Genomic DNA, 26,423 nt, shown 5'->3' with positions numbered 1-26,423 from the left:
TACCTCTTCCTAACTAGTGACATATCTTCCTTTTAAATGTATGTTTAATGAACAATAGTATCATAGAAAATAAATCTTTTCAGTGTGATGAAGCAATTTCTGTTTTCATAGCTCTAAGTGTCTTTTTATAAGTGTTTTAACCATTAGAAAAGACCCATTGCAATGTAAAAATACTTTGTTTTCCTTCTTGTGTTCTTTGGCCTAATTTGACAACAGAATTTACTTATTTGGGGCTGAACATAGGCCATACTGTATCTTATGAGTATCACATTCACGAGAATTTTGTCTTGTGCATAAAATTGTTTGAGTGACACCCAAATTAAAAGGGATGGATGTTGGAAAGTACCAGCCTCCCGGTCAATTGCAATTTGTATTACTTTTTTAAAATTTGCCCTTGGAACTTCAAATTATTAAGGTAAAAAAAAAATACAGGACAGGAAGGAAGTTGTAATCAAGACAAGGCTATCAGTCAGTCCTTATCATTGGAGAGAGGTGACTTGGTGTCAATATAAAGCCACAAATGAGAGCCAGGGATGGTCTGGAAACAGAAAAAGAAAGAGAATAGAGTTCTTCTATGTAGAGTGTTACCGTGGGGTTTTCCAATATTTAAACAATTCCTCATTTCCACGTGACTTTTAAGAGTAGCATCTTGTCTCAACATGTAGGACAGGAGCCTTGGGAGTAGAAAAGGAAGAGAAACCATATGGAAAACTTAAATGGCTCAGTCTAGGAGTCCCCATCACTCATTGGGGCACCTGAGTATTGTCAGTACAGTTTCTTTGCAGTCTCAAATGCTGCACCTCAGACACTTAGGCTGTCCAAGTCCACTCAGAAGCTTTTTTTTTTCCCCTTGAAGATTTCTTCCAAACATATACAGTATGTAAAATAAGTAGAAATCCAAGAAACCAAAGTAAATTGTAATTCATATCTGTCTATCCATGTTGATGGTGTTCCATGTGCGACTGTTGGTAGATATAACTGCAAGAGAGCTGCACTATTTTTTAAAATGTTAGATTTCTCATTGTCTTCTTTCCTAGGGATCCAATTTCCTTTTTGCATCTGCAAACACGGAAGTGAGCATGTAATGTTTACACCACATTTGACCTGCTTTTTCTTTGTTTATGCTGCAGCTCTTAATATGACAAATGCCACAGAGAGAGGTATTTAAACACCCAGTGTGTGCTGTGCATTCCATGATTGCAATTTTAATAAATTTGCAGTGGTCCTGTTCCCGGCATCAATCCTACTTATTTGATGCCACTAACAGGTTTGATTTTCTGTCGTGAATACATTGTGCATTTTAAAACCAAACAAAAAAAGTCATAAACCTTTGATGTCCTTGGGCTATCACTGGGGAAATTGAATCTGCATGATTTAATAAGGTGCATGCTCAAAAAGAAGAGTTTGATCCACTGGTTTTGACTGTAGAAGACATTATGTTATAGTTTCATCTAAACAGTTCTGTATGATTTTCATGGAAGCATGTTAAAGCGAGCCTTTAGCTAAAGAGTTGTCACCAAAGTTTCTCAATGAAAGAAAAATTATATAATAATTGTAGCACCGAATGGACAATGCTTCAAAGGGCAGTTAGACTCTCTTATATTACAGTGTTAAAGGAATGTACCTCATGCAAAGATGTCACGGACAGCTCTTAGAGTCTGTAGCAATATGGAGTTTAATTTTTAGTTATTCCCTTCAGATATCAAATTCATGATTTTGAGGTTTTGATTAGCACATTCACTGCCATGAATTATCATCTATACAAAGTGTGATTTCTGGAGCGAACTTAACATGATAGCTAATCACACAAGCTTTAGACACGCAAGAAAACCACATAGGCTCTAGAGTCAAACAGTGCCAAGAGACCTATGGCATGCTTGTCACAGCTGGCTGTTAAAGCTCCAGAAGGTTTGCCATTGCTGGCTTCCTGAGTTAAAATCTTGGTTCCACCTGTTGTTGTCTGTGCAATTTTCAGTGGGTTACTTAGTCTCTTTCAGCCTCACTTTTCCCACCTACAAAATTGTTAATCCTACTATCCATCTCATGAGTTGTAAAAGAATAAACATAAATAATACATTTACAGCTGTCATGAGAGCAGCAGAGAGAAAGCACTCAACAGTTATTAATATTATTTCTTGGATTGCTATAACTCCAAAGCAACAGAAACAGTGATGTAAGAAAGCACTTATGGAGACAATTATAACTCTTTTTCCAATGAGTCATCTTTCTTTGAGGTGAAAACAATAAAGTTTGGTGGCAAAAACTCAATTTACATCTAAAACAGAATTCCTTTTTATTTTTATTACTTATTTGCTTAGTTTTCGGCTTTTTGAGACAGGGTCTCGCTAAGCAGTTCAGGCTGGACTTGAGCTCACCTTGTAGCTCAGGCTGGTCTCAAACTCCTGCCTTAGCCTCCCAAGTACAGGGATTACAGTCATGCACCACCATGCCTGGAAGAGTTCTTTTTATTAATGTTGATTCTATCTCAAGATTAATCATAGACTTTAAATCTAGGATCTGGAATCAAAATCATATGACTTGATCCTTATTTCATAGACAAGGAAGCTTGAGGCCAGTTAAAGCATTACTTTTGCCTAAGTTTGCAAAGGACCTTGAATATCTTGATTCCTACACTAGGACGCCTTCTTTAGCTACTCTTGATTCTTTCCTTTTTATATTTGTGCTGTGTAAGTCAGTAGTTTGGAGAGTTCACATGCTCTAGTATTAGTTAGACCTGGGTGTTAATCCTGACTTGGTAATTTACTAGATATGCAAGGTTGGATAATTTACTTGACCTCTGAAGTCTATATCCTCATTCATGAAATGACAGCATCATTGCTTAGAACATAGAGTTCTAACAATGACTAAGATAGCTTGTGCAGGGTCTCATGGGAGCTCTTTGATAAACATTGCTTGTTGTTGGTAGTGCTGTCTATTGTTTACATTGTTATAAAGCTAGATCACATCTATCTGGAGATTCCTACTGGTTAGATGTCTCAGATTTCACAACTAGAATGTCAACATTACCAACTGCTCATCTGGTTTCCAAAGAACATAAATCTACCCCCAATCAGCAATGCTTTGTACCTACATTCTTGGTACTTGTTAGAGATTATAACTTTAGTTTGGCACCATTATGACGAGTGATATAGGGAAACTTATCTAAGAAGCTGTATGAGGTGGTGTCTTGATGGTAAATAATGGAATACTCTATTTTTTAAAAAGCACAACAATATGAAAGGGGAAGTAACTTTAGTGTATATCCTGAACCTCCATTTTATTCATTACAGAAATATAGTTGCCCAAAATATTGGAATATTGATCAATCCATCACTTGCTTCTCCCTTGTAAATCCCAAGTGAGAAATTGCCTGGGAGAAAAATATCTTCCATTGGAAACTGGCATTTCCTCTCCTCTTTCCTGTAGTGAATGCTGTGTTTTCATTTTATTTTATTTTAATTTAGTTTAGTTTAAGCCCTAGCTGGCCTGTATCTTAGAATCCAACCTGAAGCATAGGCATAGTACCTATTATACTAAATTTGAGCATAAATTGTCTTCTCTCATTATATGCTGTTATTTCACTTAATTTATGGTCATATTGTTGGTTTTAACCCTCTACACGCAAAAAAGTGTTTCTAAGAAACACTAAGCTGATACAGTAATAGAATTCTTCACCCAAGTGGCTGTCAGACATCAGAACATATCAGAAGCATCTGCAGACCTCTGTGAAAGGCATAGTCTCAGGATATATTTCACAGAAATTCAGAGTTGATAGGCCTGTGTTACATTTTTTTAGTAACATCCCAATGATGCTTCATGTAGGTGATTTGTGAAACATATTTTAGAAAATATTGACCTAAAGGTTTTTAACTGGAATGTCTTTATTCTAGATGAATCATAAAAAATCTAAATATAAAGCTATCTTATCCATAAATAGGATGATATGAATATTAGGATTCTTTTAAATTTACCCATGCATGTTCCACTGAACGAGGTAACTCATAAAGATACTGAAAGCATTAAAGCTTTTCTGTTACTGTGACAAAATGCCTTAGATAATCACCTTTAAAAGAAAAACGGTTTACTTTGTTTCGTGGTTTCAAAAATTTGAGTTCATGATTTCTTGACCCTATTGCCTTGGGTGGCATCATAGAAAGAAAGTATAGAGAAAGACTGTTTACTTAGTGGCTCGTAAGAGAGAATGAGAAGGATACCAGGAGTCTAATAGCCCCTTTAATGGGCATTCTCCCAGTGATCTTTCTTTCTCTCACTAGGCCCCATGTACTAAGGTTCTGCCACCTCCCAATAGCACCATGGGCTGGTGACAATGGTACAATTCTTTAACACATGGGCTTTTGGCGTACATTCAAACCATAACAACATGGTTAATGTCTTGAAATTATTTCAAATTTAGTGAGGAAGATGGATGTGCAAGCAAGTAGTTATTTATAATATATAGTTATATAGTAGGTATATATTATACAAGTAGTTATATATTTGTAGTGATAGCAATTTGCATAGGGTACAAACCCAGGACAGAGAAGGTAATGAAAGTTCAGGGGAAGAGTCAGAGTGGTGAGGCAAAGCTGGGCTTTGATTGGTGAAGAGCTGCTCATAATACGGATCCCAATGAGAGAGGGAAGAAAAGGAGAGGGCATAGTCATCATGCATGCACAGTCTGAAACTGACTTATAACCACGGAGTAAGACAAAGACCTAGGAATCTGGACCAGTATCTGTTAGTTGTGCTATAAAGGCCACAGGAACTTGTGATTTGATTCACAGATTTACAGGACATTCTGTTCAATGGTATCCTCTTTAAATGGATGGATAATTTCCATCACATCAGCAAAGGAAACTAGAGTTTGGCCATGTGTTGCATGTTTGACTTCCAGAGGTCCACCCGGATGGCTACAAAAATGTTCTCAATCCAAGCCTCTATGTGGGATATTACAGTGGTAGTTTAGATTAAGATTGCTATGGTTTCTCTTCCTTTTTCCCAGTAAAATTTCTAGGAGCAAAAATTAACTAACTAAATAGAAATAAAAACTTTACTTTCTATGATGTTTTCTATAAAGTCTCTTGTTTTCAGAGTATGGATGTCTTCCAGAGTTTAAAAAATAACTTTAGAAGTAAGCTAAGATTTTTGATAAATGTATCTATCATGCTTATATAAGATTAGGAAAAACTGAGTCATACATGGAAACTTCTATACTACTTTTGTAATACTTTTATAAATCTAAAATCATTGCAGAATAAAATGTTTCTAAAATATAAACAAAGATTCACATCCTAGTAAAACTATTTTAGTGTCTGGTCCTACCAAAAACAGAAGGTGAATTTCTTTTTGAATACTGAAAAAAATGAACTAGAACTGAAGTTCAATCTCTTTTTAGTGGATGGTTAACTCCTAAGAGAGTTTCAGAGCCAGTTTAACAAAAATGGTCTCAATAGTTGCTCTGTCTGCATCTAAGACTAAACTGAAAACAAGGGAACTTCATGAAGCTTGTGTCTGATTTACTTGGTAAACATTTCTTGCTCCTACCCATTAGTCATGATCCATATTTACAAGTTAGAAAAACAGTATTATCTCAAAGGCCACAGAAATGTTGCAATCAAGCCACTTTAGAGAGACATGGTATCATGGAGGCCAGGCAGCCATTATTCTGAGGACTTGGAGAAGAGGAGTCATTGCGTTGGAGGATGATGCCTATGTTCTCTGAAGAAGATGAGCCACAGTGGGTAAACTGCCCAGGCATTGTTCTGCTTCCAAAAGGACAGAAATGTAAGCGGTGGCAGCACACCAGGATCCAGTTTCTGTGCTCTAGCTATCAAGATTTAGGAAAGAGAAGCCAGGTAATTTATTTAAGCTTGTCATTATTATGGCCAGATCTTTTTTTAATGATTGGAAAACAAAAGAAAAATCTGTTGAGAAATTAAGGACCAGAGAGCTTCCAAATGATTGCCGTTTGATCATGTATTAGCCAGTGTTTCAAAAAAAAAAAAATTAAAAATTTAAATGGACCCTTTTAATGCTTTATTTTCTACTAACAGGCATCTTCAATAATTTTTGAAACTATGATGCTTTCTGAGGTTATCTAATTATGAATCGATTCAACTGGTCCACTTAAATTACCATCCATACTTTACTGAGATGGTCTGAAGAACGAATTTTGCCGAATTATTCCTCTTAAATAATTCAGTTTAATATGGGGTTAAGCACATACTTTAACACCTCACAAAAGTGTACTCAACATAACCCGCATCCGGGAGGCAGCCAGCTACCGCAGGTTGACATTTAAAAAATAAAATAAAGCTCTCCCTCTTTGAAGTCATTAAAGGAATGGCCTTCATGAGTCACAGAGATACCCTACAGATCAAAATAGCTCTGAAGAAAAGAAGAGCTAGAAAAACCTGGCTTCGAAATTTGCCTGCAGGACGTTATAGCTACGTGTTAGGTGATACATTAACGTCTTTATGTAAATGTTATTATTTAATCTTCTCCACCGCTGTATTAGTTGGGAGTTGATACTTACATTTTCTGTATAAAGAAACTAAAGTTTCAAGAAGTTGACCAATAACCCTAATCAACAGCTGGTACAGAGAAGTTAGAGTTAAAATATTGATCTATATCCTAGACTGTTACACAGGTATTATATATGAATTCAAGGAAATGATCCAATTAACAAAGTTGTGATTTCCCAATTTCTAAGTTTTGCCCTTAGAAAAAGTCCTGGAATGATATTCTTATAGTATCAGATGGTCAGAGATTTCTTTCAAGATGTTGAGCATAAGGAAAATTATAAACAAATTGGTGGACTGACTCTTTGAAAATAAAATAATATTTAAGAAAGAGACTTTCTAAAAGGCAAGAAAAAAAAAACCCACAGTGCTTTATATAAATGGAATCATTTTTACATTTCTTCTTGATATACACTTCTGACTCTTTAGGAATTTTCACAAGTTTTTTTAATCTTTAGTGCTGTCACCAAATGAGTTCTCACAACATAATGAAAATCTCAGAATATTTATATTTGAAAAGTAAATTTAGAGACAAGGGCAACTCAAACTGAGAAACAGTTAAAACTCTGTTTGGAGAAGTGGCTTGTAGCATTTGTAAGCTTTCTATTTTAATCAATTTATACTGTACCAGGAAACTAAATGCATTTAGGATTATAGAAACAAAAGTCAAAGATTTTTTTCTTCTTCACTTACATTTTTAAAAATATTGGTGACTTTTGAATGTTGGCCTTGTTATTTAATTAGGCCCAATGCCTTTCACACTGGACACCACAACAAAACTCTCACTAGACTTTTAACTGGCAAAAATTCAGCACTGTGCGGTAACTTTGTTTGAGAGTGTCTTCTAATTCTATCAGTTTGGGCTTCCTATGTTTGAAGTTATGCTATTAATTACATACACAGTGATTAATGCTGTGACTCCTCCTTTGCAAATTATATATATTTAACCTTTGGACAACATTTTCTGCCTCCCTGTCCATAGTGTCACTACATTTTTCATTTTTTGATATTTTCCTCTTCTTCATTCTTTTCTTTCCAATCTTCCTACTACTCTGTAAGCAAAATATAGCTGGATTTTAAAAAAAAATCCAACCCAACAGACTTTGCTTTTAATAGATAAGCTTAGGTCCTTATATTTATTCTGAAAATTCATTTCTGTTATCCGTAAGAACATTCCACTTATTTTATTATGTGTTCTGTTTTTTATGCTGTTTATTTTCTGCAATTCTTTTTAAATTTCTGTTCTGCTTTGTGGAGGATTGATTTCTTGTTAATTCTCTGCCCACCTAAACAACAATATTATGTTTTAGTGGTTTATTACTTTTACATTTTTAATATCCAGTTAATACTAATTTTAGCAAAGTTTTAAATTACACAGGACTCTTTCCAGTTTTCTCAGTAAAGTCAAGAATCTTATCCTACTTTAATTTCTTGCCTACCATCTCCCCTCATCACTTGCCATTTCCCTTAAGTATTTTCAAAACTTTTTTTAATCTCAAAAAATCGAACAGCTTTATAATCCATAGTTAAATAGTTCTACTCACATATACCACCAATTATTGTGCTCACAGTTCTTTTTCTATGTTCTGTTTCCTCCTGTCTCCAATTTCTTATTTCTGAAGTATGTTCTTCATTAGTTCTTTCAGTGGCAGTGTGGGTAGCAGACTCCCTTTACCTTTGTATGTTTGAAAATACTACAATTAGTGATTTCACACTAATCATACCGTAGGTCTCCTTTGAAAGCCATGTTGGCAGATATTTTCCCTCAGTGTTATCCTCTGATTTTTGTACTTATTGGTGAGAAATGTTCTGTGATTTTAACTGTAATTCTTTGGTAGTAATCTAGCTCTTTTATGTAGTTAAGTTTACATTTTCTCTTTCGACAAGCAGTGCTTTTCTTACAATTCATTATTTTGCCTGCCTTATTTATTGTCATTCAATAAATCACACAAACTTTACTGGCTAAAAACAATAAACTTATCTTTTTATTGTTCATATGAGTCAAAAACTGTAGAGTTGCTTAACTGAGCCACGCCCTGGGTTACATTTGCGTTAAAGATGTTGACTCCATCTGTGGTTCTCTGAAAACCTGGCCAGGCTGGTGGATCCAGGTTGGATACGGCTTCCTTAACTGGGTACGACTGATGCTGGCTGGCGAAAAGTCTCTATTCATCCCAGTGTGGGTGCCACTGCAGGATGACTGAGTATCCTCACCATATAGTATCTTGCTTGTACTACTGCTTGCTTGGCTTTAAACAGAGAGCAGGAGGAGTATTTTGTAATGGCCCACACTCAGAGGCCATACACTGGTACTTCTGTCTTACGCTATTTGTTAGAAGTGAGTCACTAAGTCCACCACAAAGCTGGAAGAAAAATTAGATTACATTTTTCTAAGGAAGGAATTGTGGACACACTTTAAAACTACAATATGTGAAATTATCAATTCTATACACTCATTTCCATAGTGCTTTGTAATCCTCCTGCCCCTTGGAAATATCAGGCATTTGTCAAGAACTTCTGCAAAATACACATTCCCAGTGTTCCAAATTTGTTCTCTCCATTGCTTAGCTAATCTTTCACATTTCTCTCTCTCTCTCTCTCTCTCTCTCTCTCTCTCTCTCTTTTGCTTTGGGCTGAAAGCTTTATAATTTCTTAAGTATAATCATTTCATTCATTAATTCTTCTTTTTACCTTATCCAGGGTTGAATTTATTTTCTCTGTGTTATATGTCAAATTCAACTTTTTTTTTTGTCTTTTTCCTTTTTATCGGTACCGGGATAGAACTCACGACTGCCTGCTTGCAAGGCAGGCGCTTACGCCGCTGAACTAAATCCCCAGCTAATTTCTAGTATTTCTATTATTTTTTAGAATTATTTTCTTGTAAATCAATTTTGTGTTTTAGTTCCACAATTTCTTGTTCTTTAAAGCAAGAAATGGGTTTTGTTGTTGTTGTTGTTGTTGTTTGTTTCATTTTTTGGTACTGGCTTTCTTACTAACCTATGTTCCTAATCCTTTTTTTAAATTTTTATTTTGAGGCAGGAACTCTCTAAGTTGACCAGGTTGTGTTTGAACTTTGTAATCATCCTGCCTCAGCCTCCCAGAGTGCTGGAGTTACAGGTGTATGCCTCAGTTATTGTTTTTTTTTTTATTATTCTAAGTTTTTATATTACTTTTTTTCTACAGCTTTGTTTTCTTCCAGAATACATTTATCTCCTGATTATGGAATCCATTGAATTTCTTACCATTTGTTTTCCTAATATGTTTTAAAATTATGATTTGGCATTGCAAAGTGTCATGTCTTTGAAATAATTTCTCCATTTTGTAGTACTTTGGAGGTTGCTTTTACGGAGTCTTGGGACTGGAGATATAGTAGCTGTCCTGAGTTTGATTCCAAAGTACAAAAAAAAAAAAAAAAAAAAAAAAGTCTTCCAGTCCCTTTATCATTCTAATGAGGTGTAATGAATGGAAATTAGGATCCACAGCCTGGTGTGTTTTGAATTTCATCTCAAATGCAGTCGTGAAGACAGGGGAATGCATGACACACATTCTGGCTACAATACCAAGGCTACTTTCTCTTTTCACGACTAAAGGCCACCTCATTCCTACTCTTCGATATCAAGCTGTGAGCGGTCAGTCCTCCAGTTTAGGTGCCATGCTGCTAAAGAAGTCAAACTTCAGGCTCCCCCTCCCCACTTCCAGGACCGTGTCCTATCAGTCAGTTATGTTTTGTCCACTTTCTAATGCATTGACATATTCATCTTGCTTTTGAACATGGCTTTGTCTTTTTAGATAATAAAAACTGGTCTCCCCTCTCACACTGCTGCACACTTATTCTAGCTAGATGACTTTGCACCATCACGATTAGCCGTCTTCACACTTAGTATTAGATACTACATATAGATTCTATCCAATAAAATGTGTAAGAAACAAAAATATGTATTATTGTTCTACAGAGTGATACTGAAAGGTGATATTTTTATTCATCTAGAAAACATGAGTATCAACTCCAAAACTGCTTTAATTAACATAGTGACTGAACAGTCTTTACAAGTGGAACACACAATCATGTTCACATATAGCTTTCCTCTATATGGCAGAAACATCCCGTTATAAATTGATTTTATAGCAGCTTTTCTAACCAAAGGGCCTAGGTCCAGGGCCTCTTTTCTTAACCTTTATGTGATATGTCACTGCATGATTTATTGCTTGTATTGATTTGATCTAATCATGATAGTAAGCAAGCATATCTGGAAACTCTAAAATTCTCATATTCAAAAGTACCCTTTCCTAAATATCTCGAGTTCTTTTATTTGTGATGTCAATATCTGACTATTGCTTAAACTTTTTTAAAACACTGAACAATTTTCCAAGGTAGAGCTAGCCAGATCACATTACTTCATTTGCATATTTTTCACGATAATTCTTTTACTGGAAAGAGGTCTCAAGGTCATCCAACGCAGGGTAAAGAATGTGGAATCTCGGTTTGCTCTGAGACTCAGCTCTGTTTAGTCAAATTCATACTGTCTTCTTGGCTCTCCTCACTTTTGTGGCCAAAATAATGCAAACTTTTCCACAGATTTGCTCGTTTTTCTTTTGTTTTTGACTCATTCTGCCCACAAGGTCTGTATGACCTGCATGATTTCACTAAATGTATTCTTTTTATCTGTATCAGAGAATCTTGATGACTTCCCTTCCCGTATCATAATAGATACTCTGTATTTCTTCTCCAGTCAACTGATGTGGTGAGTTTAACAGGAAAAACGTATTTTATCTTTCTTAGGATCAAATCTCACTGCATATGTAGTCAGATTGGTGAGCTAGATCTTAATGAGAGTAAAATAAATAAAAATGAACATTGTATATTCATGATTTTCAACTGAATCAATGAGTTAACTGTGCTAATCTAAATGACTACATGTCTGAAAATAAAAACTTACGCAATTTTACATTTGTAGAAGAAAAGAATTTAAAAAGCATCTTGTTACTATTTGAATTTGTTGGACTTTACATTTGTGTTAGGTTTAACTCTAAAATCCTCAAAATTGGAGGAACTAATAAATTCAAAAGTGAACTGTCAGAACAGGAAAACACATTATCACATTTGGCAACTCGATAACATTTGTTGTACATTTTTTCCATTTTTATTTAATGGTAGAAGTAGGATATAGGTCTTATGGATGATAATTATCAAGAGACTGGTTTTAATTTGTTTTAATTTAGAGACTATTTCTTTTTTTAAAAAAACTTGACCAAACTGGGCTGCTGTGATACTGAGTTCCCTATAAACACAAGTATTCAAGAAAATGATGGATTGCTATTTAAATTGAGTGCTGAAGTGAATAGACTATATTAACATGAGAAGTCTTGATTCTTTATTCTACCTGTCTTACTGGCCAAGCTCCAGAAGGAAGAAAGAAAGTATGCCTGGATCCAGCCGGCAAAGAACTTTTCTTTTGAGTAATTTTCCCTTTTCCTACAAAATAATGGCATAAGGAAAAAATATTCAAAAGTGTGATGCTAATCTTCATATAGTTCTAACCCTATCCTTTTAGAAAAGATTAAAAATCCATTTGCCAAGTGAGACCATGGCACTACATAAAATAATTAAATATGAATGTAACAATTAAATAAGCAGAATATTCAAATATTGATAAATGATAAAACAGTAATTTTGGAAGTCGAGAGATTACAGCAGGCAAGGCAAACAGGACACAGGGAAAAATTAGGAGTCCAGTTTGGTTTCAAAATGATCAACAAGCTAATATACTGAATCATTGTACCTAAGCTTCAGTAGGTTTTACAGACTATTCATCCCTAACTTTCTCTAATTTAAAGTAACTTCAGTTGTATGTGCATGCATATATGTATGTATGTATATTAATACACAAGCATGTTTAAGTATGTATAAATGCATTTATGCCCAGAATGACAGTACCTATATGAAAGTGAAATTTCTAGGAGAACATCTAATCTTCCTTTTAGGAGAACAGTGAATTTTAGATCATTTCTTATTTCTTGAGTTGGTTCTATTTTTTGATGGTGGTGTGGTCTTTCAGAACTTTGCACAACTTCCAGTCTCCCCTAAATCAAGAAAAATGAACAATCATAACCACAATACACAAGAAAGACATCAAAGGAAATCAGCATGGTGGTTGTGGTCAAAGGATAGTTTCAGTGTAGTCTAGGAAAACGTCAGTGGATCAGAATTTAAAGGAGACTCAGACTCGACCTATACTTGCTCCAGAAACCTGAAGCAGAAGTGTAAAAGAGAGCCTCAAAATTTATAGCTGCTCTTCAATTTGAGTGGAATAAAAACACTTAACATTCCCATAGGAATTCTATGGCCATTCCAACTGTCATAAATAGTTACTTGGCTAGTATTTAACAAAAACAGAACAAAGAAAAAGAAAATTTTGTTTCCAAGCTTGGAAACAAGTACATTGTTCCAGGGAACTCAAAAGACACGCTTAGCCCAAAGGCATTCTCATAAAACATTATTTTTAAAAAAAATTTTTGGTGCGGGAAATCGAACTCAGGACCTTGTGCTTGCCAGGCAGGCACTTGGCCACTGAGCTATTTCCCTAGCCTTCTTATAGAACTTCTGAGGCCTGCTGTGGCCCAACCATGGGTACTTAATGAATAAAATGAAAGAAAAACATGCTGCTGACGTGGTGGAAAGTACAGAAAGTTCATACACAGTAAGGAAATTATAAATTCATTCAAATTTGAGGGTGTTATGTATAAGCTGTAAAAATATGACCTCACTGTGACAATTAGATTAGGGTGGAAGACTTCCTATCCCTGAAAAAGATTGAATTCCTGACAAATCTGAGATTAAGATTCCTTGTCTGAAACATTGGCTGGGTGGTATCAAGTATATTCTATCAAGGAGAAATGGAGAGAACCCAGGGATATCCATCATTTGTGAAAAGCTGAGATTATACATTCCTGTGATTAGAATTTATTGACAATAGCATCACTGTCCTTTATTTATTAACAAATATGGCAGCTGGCCTATCATTAACTTCAAGAAAAGTCTGATGGATTTGAATAAATAAACCTTTAGGAAGGAAAAATCTTCACGAGGGGTCCAGGCCTGATACAGTAAGAGTAAACATTTTGGAGTTATTGATTTGGTTTCTGTCATCTCTCCTCTAGAAGTTTTTTGTTTGTTTTGTTTTGTTTTTGAGTTTACAAATTCTCAATCCGTTGTGCATAATTTAGAGATTTTCACATTTTCTTCTGCAGTGAGCTTCACTAGTAGATTCCCAGAAGACAACGATCCGATTTGCCCCTCTTGTGCTCTCAGTGTTAAATCAGTGTCGTGGATCTCTGATGATGGAAGGCTCTGGTTCTGCAGAAACCCCCTAATCCTCTGTTTACCACAACAGGAGTCCATTGCCATAGAAATGATAGCTGAGATCCCACATTCAACATCACTGACTTCACAGCAAGGCCTTGTAAGAGGAGAAGCCAAGCTACAAGGAGGAGCAGAATAGTAGGGACTCTGTTGCCTGGAAAGAAAGGAGGATTGTCCAGATTAAAATTAAAATGCATGAATGAGCTATGTTGTTGGGTATGCTGTAGTTTATTTTCTGTATAATGCTGCCTGACTAAAAGTAGTGATTTGGAATCTTATGTCATGTAAGAGTTTGCTTTCAAAAAGGTCACAAGTTTCCCTTGATTGCATTTGTTTCTTATTGTAACAAGAAACAAGCAGATTCTAATTAATCGTGTTGTGCAATTGGTGTTCTCTGATCAAAGATATCCCTTTTCATGATGTATTGTTTTTTTGTGTGTTTGTGTGTTTACTGTGTGTGTGTTTTGTCTTGTTTCTATTAACAGAAGAACATGAACCTGAGCAGGATACTAAAGGTATTCTTTTTTTTTTTTTTTTTAAGTTTTGTACTGCTTCTTTTAAAGTGCATGGCTTTTTCAATTGTTTATTTTCACTGACCTTTCAAACAACTGTAAGTGCATTATTTTATTGAGAAGCAGCAAGTGACCTATAGGGAATATGAAGTGACAGCATTTAGCAGAGTGCCATTTATATAAACTGCTTATTGGCCATTTACTGAAGAAGAGACTGAGGTCATAGAAATGTTTCAACTGGGTGTCCTGAACTCTGGAAACACAAGCAAATAAAATGTAATAAATCAGTATAGCAATATAAATCACATACATGTTGGAAGAGAAACTTACTCTGGAACAGACTTCTTTTTGGATGAGTGAGATTAAAATTTTGGAGAAATATTAAAATGACAGCTTAGGTTTTTATTGTCATGATTTCAATAGGACAGTGTTATGCAATTTCTCAAGTCAATAAAAATTAGGTTATTTCATTGTAATTGCTTGCAGACATGTATATTTCATGGAGCATGTTTAGAAGAAAGTAACTGGAAATTAAAATTTTGGGGAAAATCCCTATTGTGGAACAAGTTTTCCATCATAAAAAGTACCTTACATTCTGAGTAAGCCCTACATTTCATACCCTTTAGCCTAATTATAATCTTATACTTTGGGGATAAACTTCATAAAGTCTCATATAATACAATTTTTTGACTCTAGGAGTTATTTAGACTGTTATTCTTTTAACCAGTCAAATGCAGATTGACTAATCCTTATCCAAAATGCTTGGGCTCAGAATGCTTCAGATTTCAGAGTTTTTAATATTTTCAATATTTGCATAGACTTTACTAATTGACCAGCTCTAATTAAGAAATCCAACATCTAAAATACTTCAAAATTGGAATTTTCCAAGATTCATGTCTGTGTTTAAAAAGTTTCAGATTTCAAAGCATTTCAGATATTGAGTTTTAAGGATGTTCAATTCAGTATTGGAAATGTTTTCCTCTTTCTAAATACCAGCTTGCTTGTAGCCATGTTCAGGTAAAAACATGTCATCTGGTTCTGTATGAGTTTTGTTAATTTTTTTCTGCCAATTTCTTTCCATTAGTCATTCTTTTTTTTTTTTTTTTCCAATCATGTAAGAACCTCTTTAAGGGAAACTAGAAAATAATAACAAAAAAAAGAATAGGAGAAAAATAAAATGCAAGAGAGCTCGTGATGTTTTTTGAAATAGTTGCTCAAGAATAGAAATTGATCAGAGACTTAAGTATTCTCAGGATTGTTCTCTTTTTAAGGCGAGGGAAGTAGTTCATCTCAGGCCAAACTGCTTGCAAAGGACCTTTTGGGCTCCCTATTCCTTGAGCTTCCTATGATACCAGTAGGGCACTTTCAGAGTGAATGAGGACCTTATCTCCCTAGTATATACTACTCCATAAATGAAAACAAATAAAAGATATCATATACCTACGAGTACTTTGAAAGATGAAGATGGAGGAGAAACAGAGTTAGATTACAATGTAGTCATGTTACAAAAGACCTTGAAATTCTTGACTGCTTAAGCCCAATTTTGAATATGAGTCTCAACTTGCCATTAACCTCTACAAATCTGTCCAAGAGAAACAAAGTCCAAAACTCATGAATAGATTCCATCAGGAAAAAAAAAAAAAAACCAGATAAATGTACTTTCTGTGTGCACTTTCTTTGCTTCAGAACAGCAATAACTTGTCTGCCTATGGTCTAATGCGTTTGAAAGAGCTCACGTGGAATGGATGAAGGCTGGGAAAGACCACATAGGACAATAAGAGCTGGATACTTTTTTTTAAAAGATCCATGTCAAACAATTTTCCAAGTGATTAAGTAGTTTCATGTGCAGGTTACTTGTTTATGTAACAAAGAAACTAATATGTTTTTATTCATGCAAAAAAGTACAAAATAAGGATGCTTGATACAACTTTTTTGGATAATAAACACAACATACTATGTTTTAAATGTATGACCTAGAGTGTATGGCTACCACTAAAATAATAAAGCTTATAATTAATGCTATTTCTGAGAGCATTATTGCACATACATTATTATCCATGGAGATTAGTCTGACATTTGTTTTTAACAGCAACTAACTTTACTGTTCTCAATGGTTGTTAAATATTTTGGAATTTCTTTAACCATCCCTTTACTTTTCTTATTTACAACTGGGAACAAAGACAGATGGGTAGGAATATACCAGATTTGCTGCTGGTTAAACTGGGTTAAAAAAGAAAGCTTTTTATTCTGTCGAATAGCTAGACTAACAAAATTTATTTCCTCATCATTCTCACCCTCTCCTCACTCTTTCCTGTCACTCCTCGTTGTTGAATGGGGAAGCCCTGACCTGGAGAATTTTGTACACACATCACACGTGCCTGTAGTTAAAAGGATGATGAGTGGAAGGATGATACACACACAGCACACAAGTCCCTTCCCCCATTCTTCCCAGTGAAGTCATTCGTTCATTCATTCATTCATTCATTCATTCATTCAGCAATAATTGATTGAGCACCTACCGTGTACTACACAGGAGCCTGAGAAGACCCAGATGTAGAGATACATCGGTCGGTCAGTCTGCGTTGATGAAAAAAGCAAACCTTATCTTTGTGCTGCTTATGTTCCAGAGAGAGGGGCAGTCAAACAAATAAACAATCAATTCAACATTTATAAAACAGTGATAAAGAAACACTGGTGGAGAAAAATAAATGAGAGTAAAGGGGATGAAGATAAGACAGCATGGTGATAACAATACATTTAAATAGAAACGCCAAGGATATTTGGAGCTTCCTTTGAAAATAGAGAGAAACCAAAACGAAGGGGTTGGAGATCACTTTCCATACTGAAAAAAAAAAGAGAGAGAGAGTGTTGAGTCTCTGTTTTATCTTTTAGAGAGAATGTGAGTCAGGAGAGACCAGCCTCCTCTTCTTTTTACTTCTCTTAACTCAGACACTTTAACAGTGGAACACAGGATCAGACCAGGGTGTGTCTGCCCTGCTGGAGAAGGAGCATAGCCCCTTATCTGCCCAGCGTCTCATTCATCAAGTCGTGTGCAGTGCCAACAGTCCTCTTTCATACACCTTTGTGTTTCCTATTAGAGCCCCTAGAAAGTCCTGAGAAGGAACAGAGAAAAAAATTAATGTAACCCTAATGTCAGCATGAACTGTAAATCAGTGGTCGCCTGTGGCTTGTTTACTATTTCGCATAATGTTTAGCTGTGTTGTGCAATATGGATCAGCAGAGGTTTTGCAATGAGCCTGGATGATATTCCAAATAATGAACATCAGCCAAAGGAGAAAAGGCTGCAAATTAGAACAAAATAAACCCTCCCTGATTACTACATTTCCAAGAATTTAAAATTCCCCAAATTAGAACTTTTGCCTTTATAAAGTAAAGCAGAAAAAAATCTACATTTGTTTTTTCTCCGTTTTTAAAAAAAATCTAGTTATCTTTAGCAAGAAAGCTCTCGTACAAGTTCAAGGGTACAGTCAGTGCTATTAAAACATTTTTCCCCATTACTTATGAGGTTGAAATGATCCTAGTCCAAATTTCTTCAGGATCTTTCTTGTTTCAGATCCTCAGAAGCCAAGGGACTCCCAGATGGTCACTTCAGTAGCCTGACACTCCAAAACTGTAATGCCACACCCTAGGAGAGTTATTCCAGTCAAATGATGCACATGGACTCAGATATTTTATGCTAGATAAGTCTCCCATTATTCTTATCAGAAAACATTAAAAAGAAGAGCACTTGCACCCTAGTTAGCATACCACTTAGTTTGTGTGATTTGTCAAAAGTCCACAGTCTGTAAATTTAGCTTGTTGGGAGAACAAAAAATCCAAAGAGAACCTTATCTTGCATGCAGGTGCTAACCCTTTTAAAACTTTTACTCCACAGCATATTAATCTTCTCCTCCTGATTGCCACTACTATTTATTTATTTAATGAAGAAACTAAGTCATTTACCCTATCAAATTCCCTGTATTCTGGATTTGATTGAAATGCACCTCTATGGGGTTATTTAACATGCTAATGATGTTATGTTTCTTGGTAATTAGACATCAGAATTTACTTAAAGTCAAGCTTAGTTTTGCTTTTGGAGTAGGCAGACTCAGCTGCATTTTAAATGTTTAATACTATTGCTGGATTAACAAAAAAAAAATTTAGTGACTTTTTATTTGTGAAGACATCACCATTCTTGCTTTTTCGTTCTCCTGGCTTTGGAAGGAGTTTTGCTGCCCACCACCACTTTGGATCGAACCTAGGTCTTTTACATATGCTATATCCTCTGCACTTTATATTTTATTTTAAGACAATGGCTCACTAACTTGTCCAGGCTGGGGTTAAACTTTCAACCCTCCTGTCTCAGCCATCTCTCAGACTACTGGGATTACTGGCATGTGCCACCATGCCCACATGGGGCCAACAGTTGTATGTTAAAAATGTCCCAGATTTCACCACTGAGACCCATACTATTAAAAAATGAAAGGTCAAATTAATTCATGCTCTCAAAAATAATCCAGTTGTCAAACAAATTGTATCTTTCTTTATATCCTCAAAGCTCTGGCTTGATCTGTGATTATCCTGTATATCTATTTTTTAATATATACCATCTCCCAAAACCTTTGGAATCTGAATGCCACACATTTTGATTGACTAAAACTAAGCTTCAAGGGATAGTGTTAATTGAGGTTTCATATTTTAATACTATATTGTGTGTTTAAGTCTTAGCAAACAACAGGACAGAAGTAGAAAACGTTACATTTTTAGTATAATAGGAACTGAAAAGTAGTCTGTAATAGTTTGAAAGAAAAACTGAATTTGATGTCAGGAGACAGGAAGTCAGGTTTCTCACTCGTCATTTATTACTTTGAAAAAGCAAATTATTAACTGGGATTTTATTTCTTCACCTATAAAGCAAAAACCCTCTCTAATCCATTTCTAAAGTATCTTCCAAGTTTAATAATAATGTGATTCTAAGTACCTTCATGTTCATTGTACATTGTAAGCCTCAAATCCCACTGTTTTGTTTGGGGGGAACAAATTTTATAATTTATATATAAAATCTCAGTAAGAAACCATGTAAAATGACAGAAATATCTATCTTACAGTGGGTTGAAAAACAAAACGAAACAAAAAATCCATCTACACTGAATATATATTTTAATTATAAAACAAGAATATGAACAAAACATTTTAAAGTAATCTCAATTACTTTGCAACTCGTCACATCATTGCTTGAGACACATTTGGCCTTAAGAAAAGATCAATTTTATGAAAAAAGTTGGGCAGTTTGGTCATATGGAAGGTAAAAAATATTTCAAAAGAAACTGACAGTAAAAACAATTTCTATCCTCTTTAGTTAAAGGTAAAACTGCACTTCAGAAGATTCCCCTTTTATTTAATCAGCGGTGATTCAACCCCAGAATTCAATATATTCATTCTCCTGCTCACACTTCCTCTAGAATATTCTTTTCCTTTTTTTGCCTAATAGATCGTCTCATTCTACAAAAAGTATGACAGATTTTGTCTGTCTTTCCGCTATGATACAGTTGAGGGTATGAAGCATTAAATATTTCATTCATCCAATAGAATTCTCTCCTGTGATGCTCTAGGTGCTAGCAGTAAACAAAGCAGGCAATGTTTTTGATTTCAGACAATCTAATGAGACGGGGAAATAACAGACAAGTAAAAAATGATTTTAGAGAGTGGCAAAGTCTGCAAAAACAAAATAGAATGATAAAAAGTGAACAGGGGAAAAGTTACCCTATATGTTGGGCGATTAAGGAGGGTTTTCAAAAATTCAAATGGTACAAAGAACCTGCGGATATGTGTAGGAGACTGAGAAATAGCAAGGATAAGATCTCAAATTGGAAATAAGTTTATTAGGTCTTGGGCTAGGGAGAAATGCAACATAATGGCATAAAGGGCGTGGAGGTCAGGGCATGCCATTTGGCATTATCCTTCAGACAGAAGGAAGGACCCCACACAGGCAAACGTGTTCGCCTTTGCATTTTAAAAAGAGCACGGGAGGTTCCTCCCCTAAGGAGAGTCACTCACCACTTCTGTCTTCCTAACAGTTTTTGCCAGAATCCTGCGGGCTCCTGAATCCCACAATGTCACCTTTGGCTCCTTTGTGACCCTGCGCTGTACAGCAACAGGCATCCCTGTCCCTACCATCAGCTGGATTGAAAATGGAAACGCTGTGAGTGTTGTGTGTTTGGGGAAGACCTAGTGGTGGTAAATTTCAAGATAGAGCCTATATTTGTAGAATTACCCTGATCACTGTCACTGATACCACTGTATCATTTTTTTTTTTTTTAGTTTTCCACTATCTATGTTGTAGGGCCCACTGTCATAAAACATTAAACTCCAGCAATTTGCTTCTTTTTTTGATTCATGGGAATGATAGAATATCAAATGACCACAATTAATACATATGTACAGTAATTTTCATATAATGCATTAATGAAAGTTTAGTTGTCTTTTGTGATATAGGATATTATTGCAGATCTATTTCTGTTGTCTTTTTTTTCTTAACTAACTTTTCCTTAAAATGTCCCTTGAAAATCTCATTATGCTGAAGGCTTTGTTTCCATCTATGAACTTTTGAAGTGACTGGATCATTAGGGTTCTAATTTTATCAGTGGATTAATCATCTATGTGTTCATACTTGATAGTATTATTGGGAGTTGATGGAAACAGGAGATGAGACTTAGTTAAAGGCATCATCAGGTTGTGACCTTGGAGATTATTTGGGTACCTGCCCCCTTTTATGTGAAGCTTTCCCTTTGTCTCTGCTTCCTGGCATCTGTGGAGTGAGCAGGTTTCCTTTGCCTGGCCCTTGTACCAAGATGTTTCTGCCTTCCACAGACCTAAAAGCAATAGGGCCAGCTGACTATGGACTGAGCCCTCTGAAACTGCGAGCCAAAAATAAATCTTTCCTTCTTTAATTTGTTTTTGTAAGATATTTGATCATAATGAAAAGCTGAGCAACATTGTATTATACTGATCATTGTACTGTACTGTTTTCTTATGTGTCTATCTTTGATTACTTGCTACTCAGTGTTTTCAAAAAATGTCATATGCTGAAATGTAGATGAAGGTATTTTCCTCCAGAGAGAATTTTTCTTACTTTTTCAGAAATAGATTTCCATCACTAATTTTGGACTATCTGAAACCAAGTTCAAGATTTGGAATTTCTTGCATATCTCAATTACTACAACATGGGCTATAATTCTCTATATGGGCTATTTCACTTGCGGTTCATATTGACATATCTCTGTTATCTAGTTCTTTGGATTTTAAATTTAAACTATTTTTGCTTACTATACTATGAACCTTTATGGGCTCTAACTTTTGAGTTGGCATTTTAGTCCTTAAGGCCATCCAAAAAAAGTTTACATTTTTAGGGGTTGGAGAGGGCTCTCAGGGGAAAAAAACTAAGCTTCTTATACTGTTTAAATTATTTTTTAGTGTTGATATTTTTGTGTGCTATTTCATCTGAATGATCTAGTTTGTCAGTGTCTAAGGAAGAAACTTAGCATGAGTTATTATTATTATGTCTCATAGATCCTACCACTTGTTTAATTATGATTTTTTTACATTTAATTACCTAGTTTCTGATACTCTTTATGAAGTAAAGAAAAGCTATATATGTATATATTCATATATATAAAGATATATGTATGTGTATATTCATATATATTAAATTTGTATATATATACATTTGTATATATATTGAATTTATATATATAAACATATATATACATGAATATACACATGCACACACACAAACATGCACATATATGTATCACTATTTGTATACCCTAGGTAAACACTTATCATGGAGCTACAACCCCACTCTCAACATTGTTATTCTTTTATATATTTATACATATTATACTGTACATTATATATTATCCACTATATATTATATATATTACATTATTATACTGAGTAGAGTTCAGTAAAATACTTTGTCATTGATTGTATCAAATTTTTGATGAACATGTGATTTATTTTGCTTTATATTACGGTTTTAAGTAAAACTGTTTTCATTTCTAGTAACATTACATTGTGCCATTTCAATTTGCTCAAATTTTTATTTAAGATTACTGCATCTATTTTCAAAACTGGGAATGGTTTGTGTTTTAATAGCCATTGCAATCACAACCATGATCTGTGAGCTTTTTAACTCTTTATGGTGCAGCAGGGGATATTATGCCAACTCCCTGGCTAGCCCTACCAAGGACACTTTCAGGCTCTAAACAGATGACAGATGCATGTCCAATTCAGTCCCTTGGGAGGGCAAGGATGACTCAGCATTACTAAACAACCCAGTTTTTGATGGTCATCTAACTGGTGCTTAGTTATTTTTATTTTCCTTCACCTGCAGGATAGTCTTTTTTCAACTTTGTGGTAACTTGGTTGTAGTGAACATATATAATCATTCTGTAATACATTAATGGTCACATGTTAAACACCCAGTTTAATACTAGTATCTCAAGAAAATATGGGCGTTTTGCCCTTTAGGCAGGCAAAATTTTTTGTTATAATTGAAATCACATTAAGTTTTATTTCTTTGCAATCTAAGGCACTTTCATCTGGAGACTTACATTATTGTATATCCTCTGTACTTTTTCTTCTGCAGTAGTGTATAAGTCATCTAGGCCTTCTTCCATCAGTGTATAGTACAGATAGGGAGTTTAAATTACAGAAATGTCATTTTCTCACCAAATGACCAAGATGAAGGTGCTGGTAAAGTCGTTTCTAGTGCAAATGCAGTCTTTCTTCCTGGCTTCCAACCGCGGCTTCCCAGAGGTATTACAGGCATTCACCACCACGTCCGGCTGTATACTATTTTTAAATAAAGTTAAATGACCTGAAGTTTCAGAAAGATAGAAGGGAGGAAGATTCAGGACACCAGGAGTGATGTTACCCAGATCTGTCTCTTTATTCAAAGGTGTCTCAACATGGATGCACCTAGACAACATGATGATAAGTGAAATAACTCAAACAGAAAGACAAATATAGCACTATTTCTAATGGAATGAATCCAAAGTAGCTGAACTCAAGAAAACAGAGTAGGAAGGTGGCTGAAAGGTAGAGAAAAAGGGAAGATGTTGATTCAATGGGTCAAAGTGTCGGTTATACAAATGTACAAACTCTGCAACTCTAATGTACCTGATGTAGTATGTATAATTGATACTATTGCATACTTAAAATTTACTAAGTGGCTGGATCGTAAGTGTTCTCACTATGCCACACACAGATGACAATTATGTGAGATGATGGATAAGTTATCTAGCTTATTTATAGTGTTCATTTCGCAATATGTACATATATCAACAAAGCATCAAGTCATATACCTCGAATATATACCATTTCTATTTGTCAGATATACCATGTTAAGGAAAAAGAAATGAAAAAATTAGATTGGAAAAAGGAACCCCAGAAAGGTGATGGTCTGTGACTGGGGGTGTAGCTCAGTCATCCACCAGCTGGCTAGCATGTGCAAGGGCCTGGGTTGAATCCCTAACAGCCAAACCCAGGAAGGTGGTAACCCCTGCTCTGCACCCCTCCCTCCTTTGTCCCTAAAGTGGAGCGCATCTAAGAAAACTAGTTGTAGCCTGAAAGATGAGAACTAGGATATGAAGCACAGGAAGAAGAAGGTGGAAAATGAAGCGTGCTAGTGTGAGAAATCTTGGCATATGTGATAAAATAGGGAAAGGATGCCAAATTTTACAGCTACCTCAGTAACAAGAAACGTCTTGTGTTCTTTTACAAATCTTTGATGCTTACAATTTGTTCATTATTATTTTTACTATTGCTGTTTTTGCTGAAAGTATCTTTTTCTCTTCTGATAATTAGAAACATTTTTATCATGATTAATTATTACAGTTGATTCATCTAACATGTCTATCCTACACCCCTTCAGAATACAGTAAGTAAACAAATGAATGCTACTGTGTCACATTAGAACTCAAGCCATGACAGAATGAGGATTAGATGGGAACCTGGGGGCCTTAAGTAGTTAATGCTAATGTGATTTGGAGGGAGACCATTCGCTATTTGTACGCTGATTTTCTCCTGTTGATACTGACACAGAAAAATGTCAGGTGGCTGTGACCTCAAGGTTAACCGTCTCTAATTTTGTTAAATTATTACAAAGTAACTTATGATCCTTGCTCTTCTTTACCTCTTTAATTATACTTCAAGCATCCATTGAAATTGAATCCCAAGCTACAATATGTTTTGTAGCTCTGCTGTGGAGGCTGTTTTGACTGTCTTCAGTCTCTCAAGGAGGTACAAAGAATATTAAAGAAATTGTGGAACTGACAATATAACTTTGCTAATCTATCTTGCTGTGTGAAAACAGTAGTAAAGAAATAGAAAGGTGTGTGCTTTTTAAAAATTCAATCCAGGAGTGGTGGACTTTGCCTGTAATCCTAGCACTATGGGAAACTCAGGGAGGAGGATCATAAGTTTCAGCCCAGTCTGGGCAACTTTGCACTTTTGCAAGACCCTGCCTCAAACTAAAAAATATATAGCAGTGCGGGGATGTGGCTTGTTGTGAAGGATTCAATTTCCCAATACACCAAAAGAAGAATCCAGGGTTTTCCATAACCTCTTTTGAGTTTAAAAATGGAAGATATAAGATTACTTCCTTATGAACTTCAGGACTAATAAGAGGAGGATAGCTGGAGTTAGATAGGTCTTAGGGAGACTCTCAATTTAATTATTCAAAACATGATTCACCAAAATATAAAGCAAAATAGATCTATGACTCTAATTCTAAAACAGGCACACAACAAATAATTCTTTCCTCCAGGAAGAAAATAAAGATACATTCATACTTCTCATAGTCAGCATGTGTTGATTTTATAGCCAAGTTCTTGGTAATTTGACCCAATTCAAAAATGAAATAGAGATGACTTTGCCCATACTGACGCAAATCACAGGAAATGAAAGCAATTTCAGGCATCGAATGTCATAAACGTAACAAACCAGAAAGTCCATGTAGAGGAACAGGAAGAAACTCACAACTCTGACATTGTTTGGGCAGAACAGGAGGTATGTGAGCTTTAGAGCTGGTAAATCAAACTGATTACATGTAACAAGTCTATGTGGAATAATTCAGCAGAGTTTTGGACAGAGAATGAAACAAGAGTTTGAACTCTTGCTCTTGACTAAGCAAGAGCCAGCGAACTAACCTCCTCTCTACTAAACACATTGAATGCTAAAGACAAAACTGCTTCTTTTCTTCCATGTATATACCAATAAACAAAAAGCCTGCACAATTAGAGCTAGAGAATGTTAAGAAACATGCACTGAAACAGTGGAAAAGTATTTTGCTTTCTTCCTATGGAGATGGCATCCATTTTTCATGGAAATTTGTAATCAAGTCACAGAAGAACTTTGAGGTGACTGGTAGTGTTCCTTTGTTTTATAATTTTGCACAGACTAATTAGATATAGATAGAACACATCTTACTTTTTTAAAAAAATTCTTTTTTAAAAATATGCAGGTCTACTTAAAGCTATAATGTTAATATCTCTGCTTTATTTAGGCATTCAACTAAAAACTTGGAAAATTTAAATTACTTTTATGCTTTTTCTAATAAACATAACCCTTAAAATACTTTCATTTATTACGTGAATTTTGTAAAATAGGTAGCTAAATTATCATGTTGTCAAAGATTGTGCTTTTGAATACTCCTACACGGAAGATTATCTGTATTTTGTGAAGATTTTTAAAAGACTGTTTTACATATAATCAGGCTTATATGGACCAATTCAGCAGCCAGTTTGAAAGAGACTAATATTTATGGCAATGTAAACCAAAAACAATATGGAAATATCTCTCTGACTATTGTCCCTTTATGTGTGATTCATGAGAGACATTATTATAGTTCCTTGAGTCTGTATCATACTCAGCCACTTCCTAAGAGTTTCACAACGTTGTTCTCAGTTACCTAGCAAGGCTTGCAAGGCAGACACACTGAGGCCAAAATACCTTTCAGAAATCTTC

The 26,423-nt window shown here is 35.1% G+C and overlaps 1 protein-coding gene across 4 annotated transcripts in view; it reads left to right on the top strand.

Moving 5' to 3' along the window:
* Positions 1–26,423, top strand: part of Musk (muscle associated receptor tyrosine kinase) — a 94,439-nt gene that overhangs the window by 29,793 nt on the left and 38,223 nt on the right. For 2 of the 4 annotated variants that reach the window (XM_003463784.4, XM_003463785.3), the window contains exons 6-7: positions 14,367–14,396; positions 20,471–20,595. In XM_003463784.4, the coding sequence (XP_003463832.2) occupies positions 14,367–14,396; positions 20,471–20,595 (155 nt within the window). The remainder of the gene's footprint in view (positions 1–14,366; positions 14,397–20,470; positions 20,596–26,423) is intronic. The other 2 variants (XM_003463782.3, XM_003463786.4) reach the window with 1 other exon arrangement.

The sequence above is a fragment of the Cavia porcellus genome, unplaced genomic scaffold (assembly GCF_034190915.1).
Source record: "Cavia porcellus strain 051 isolate PalLab524CR breed Dunkin Hartley unplaced genomic scaffold, mCavPor4.1 scaffold_1, whole genome shotgun sequence".
Classification (NCBI taxonomy): Eukaryota; Metazoa; Chordata; class Mammalia; order Rodentia; family Caviidae; genus Cavia; species Cavia porcellus.
Note: the sequence above shows the minus strand (reverse complement) of the source record. Positions and strands in the feature narration are given on the sequence as shown.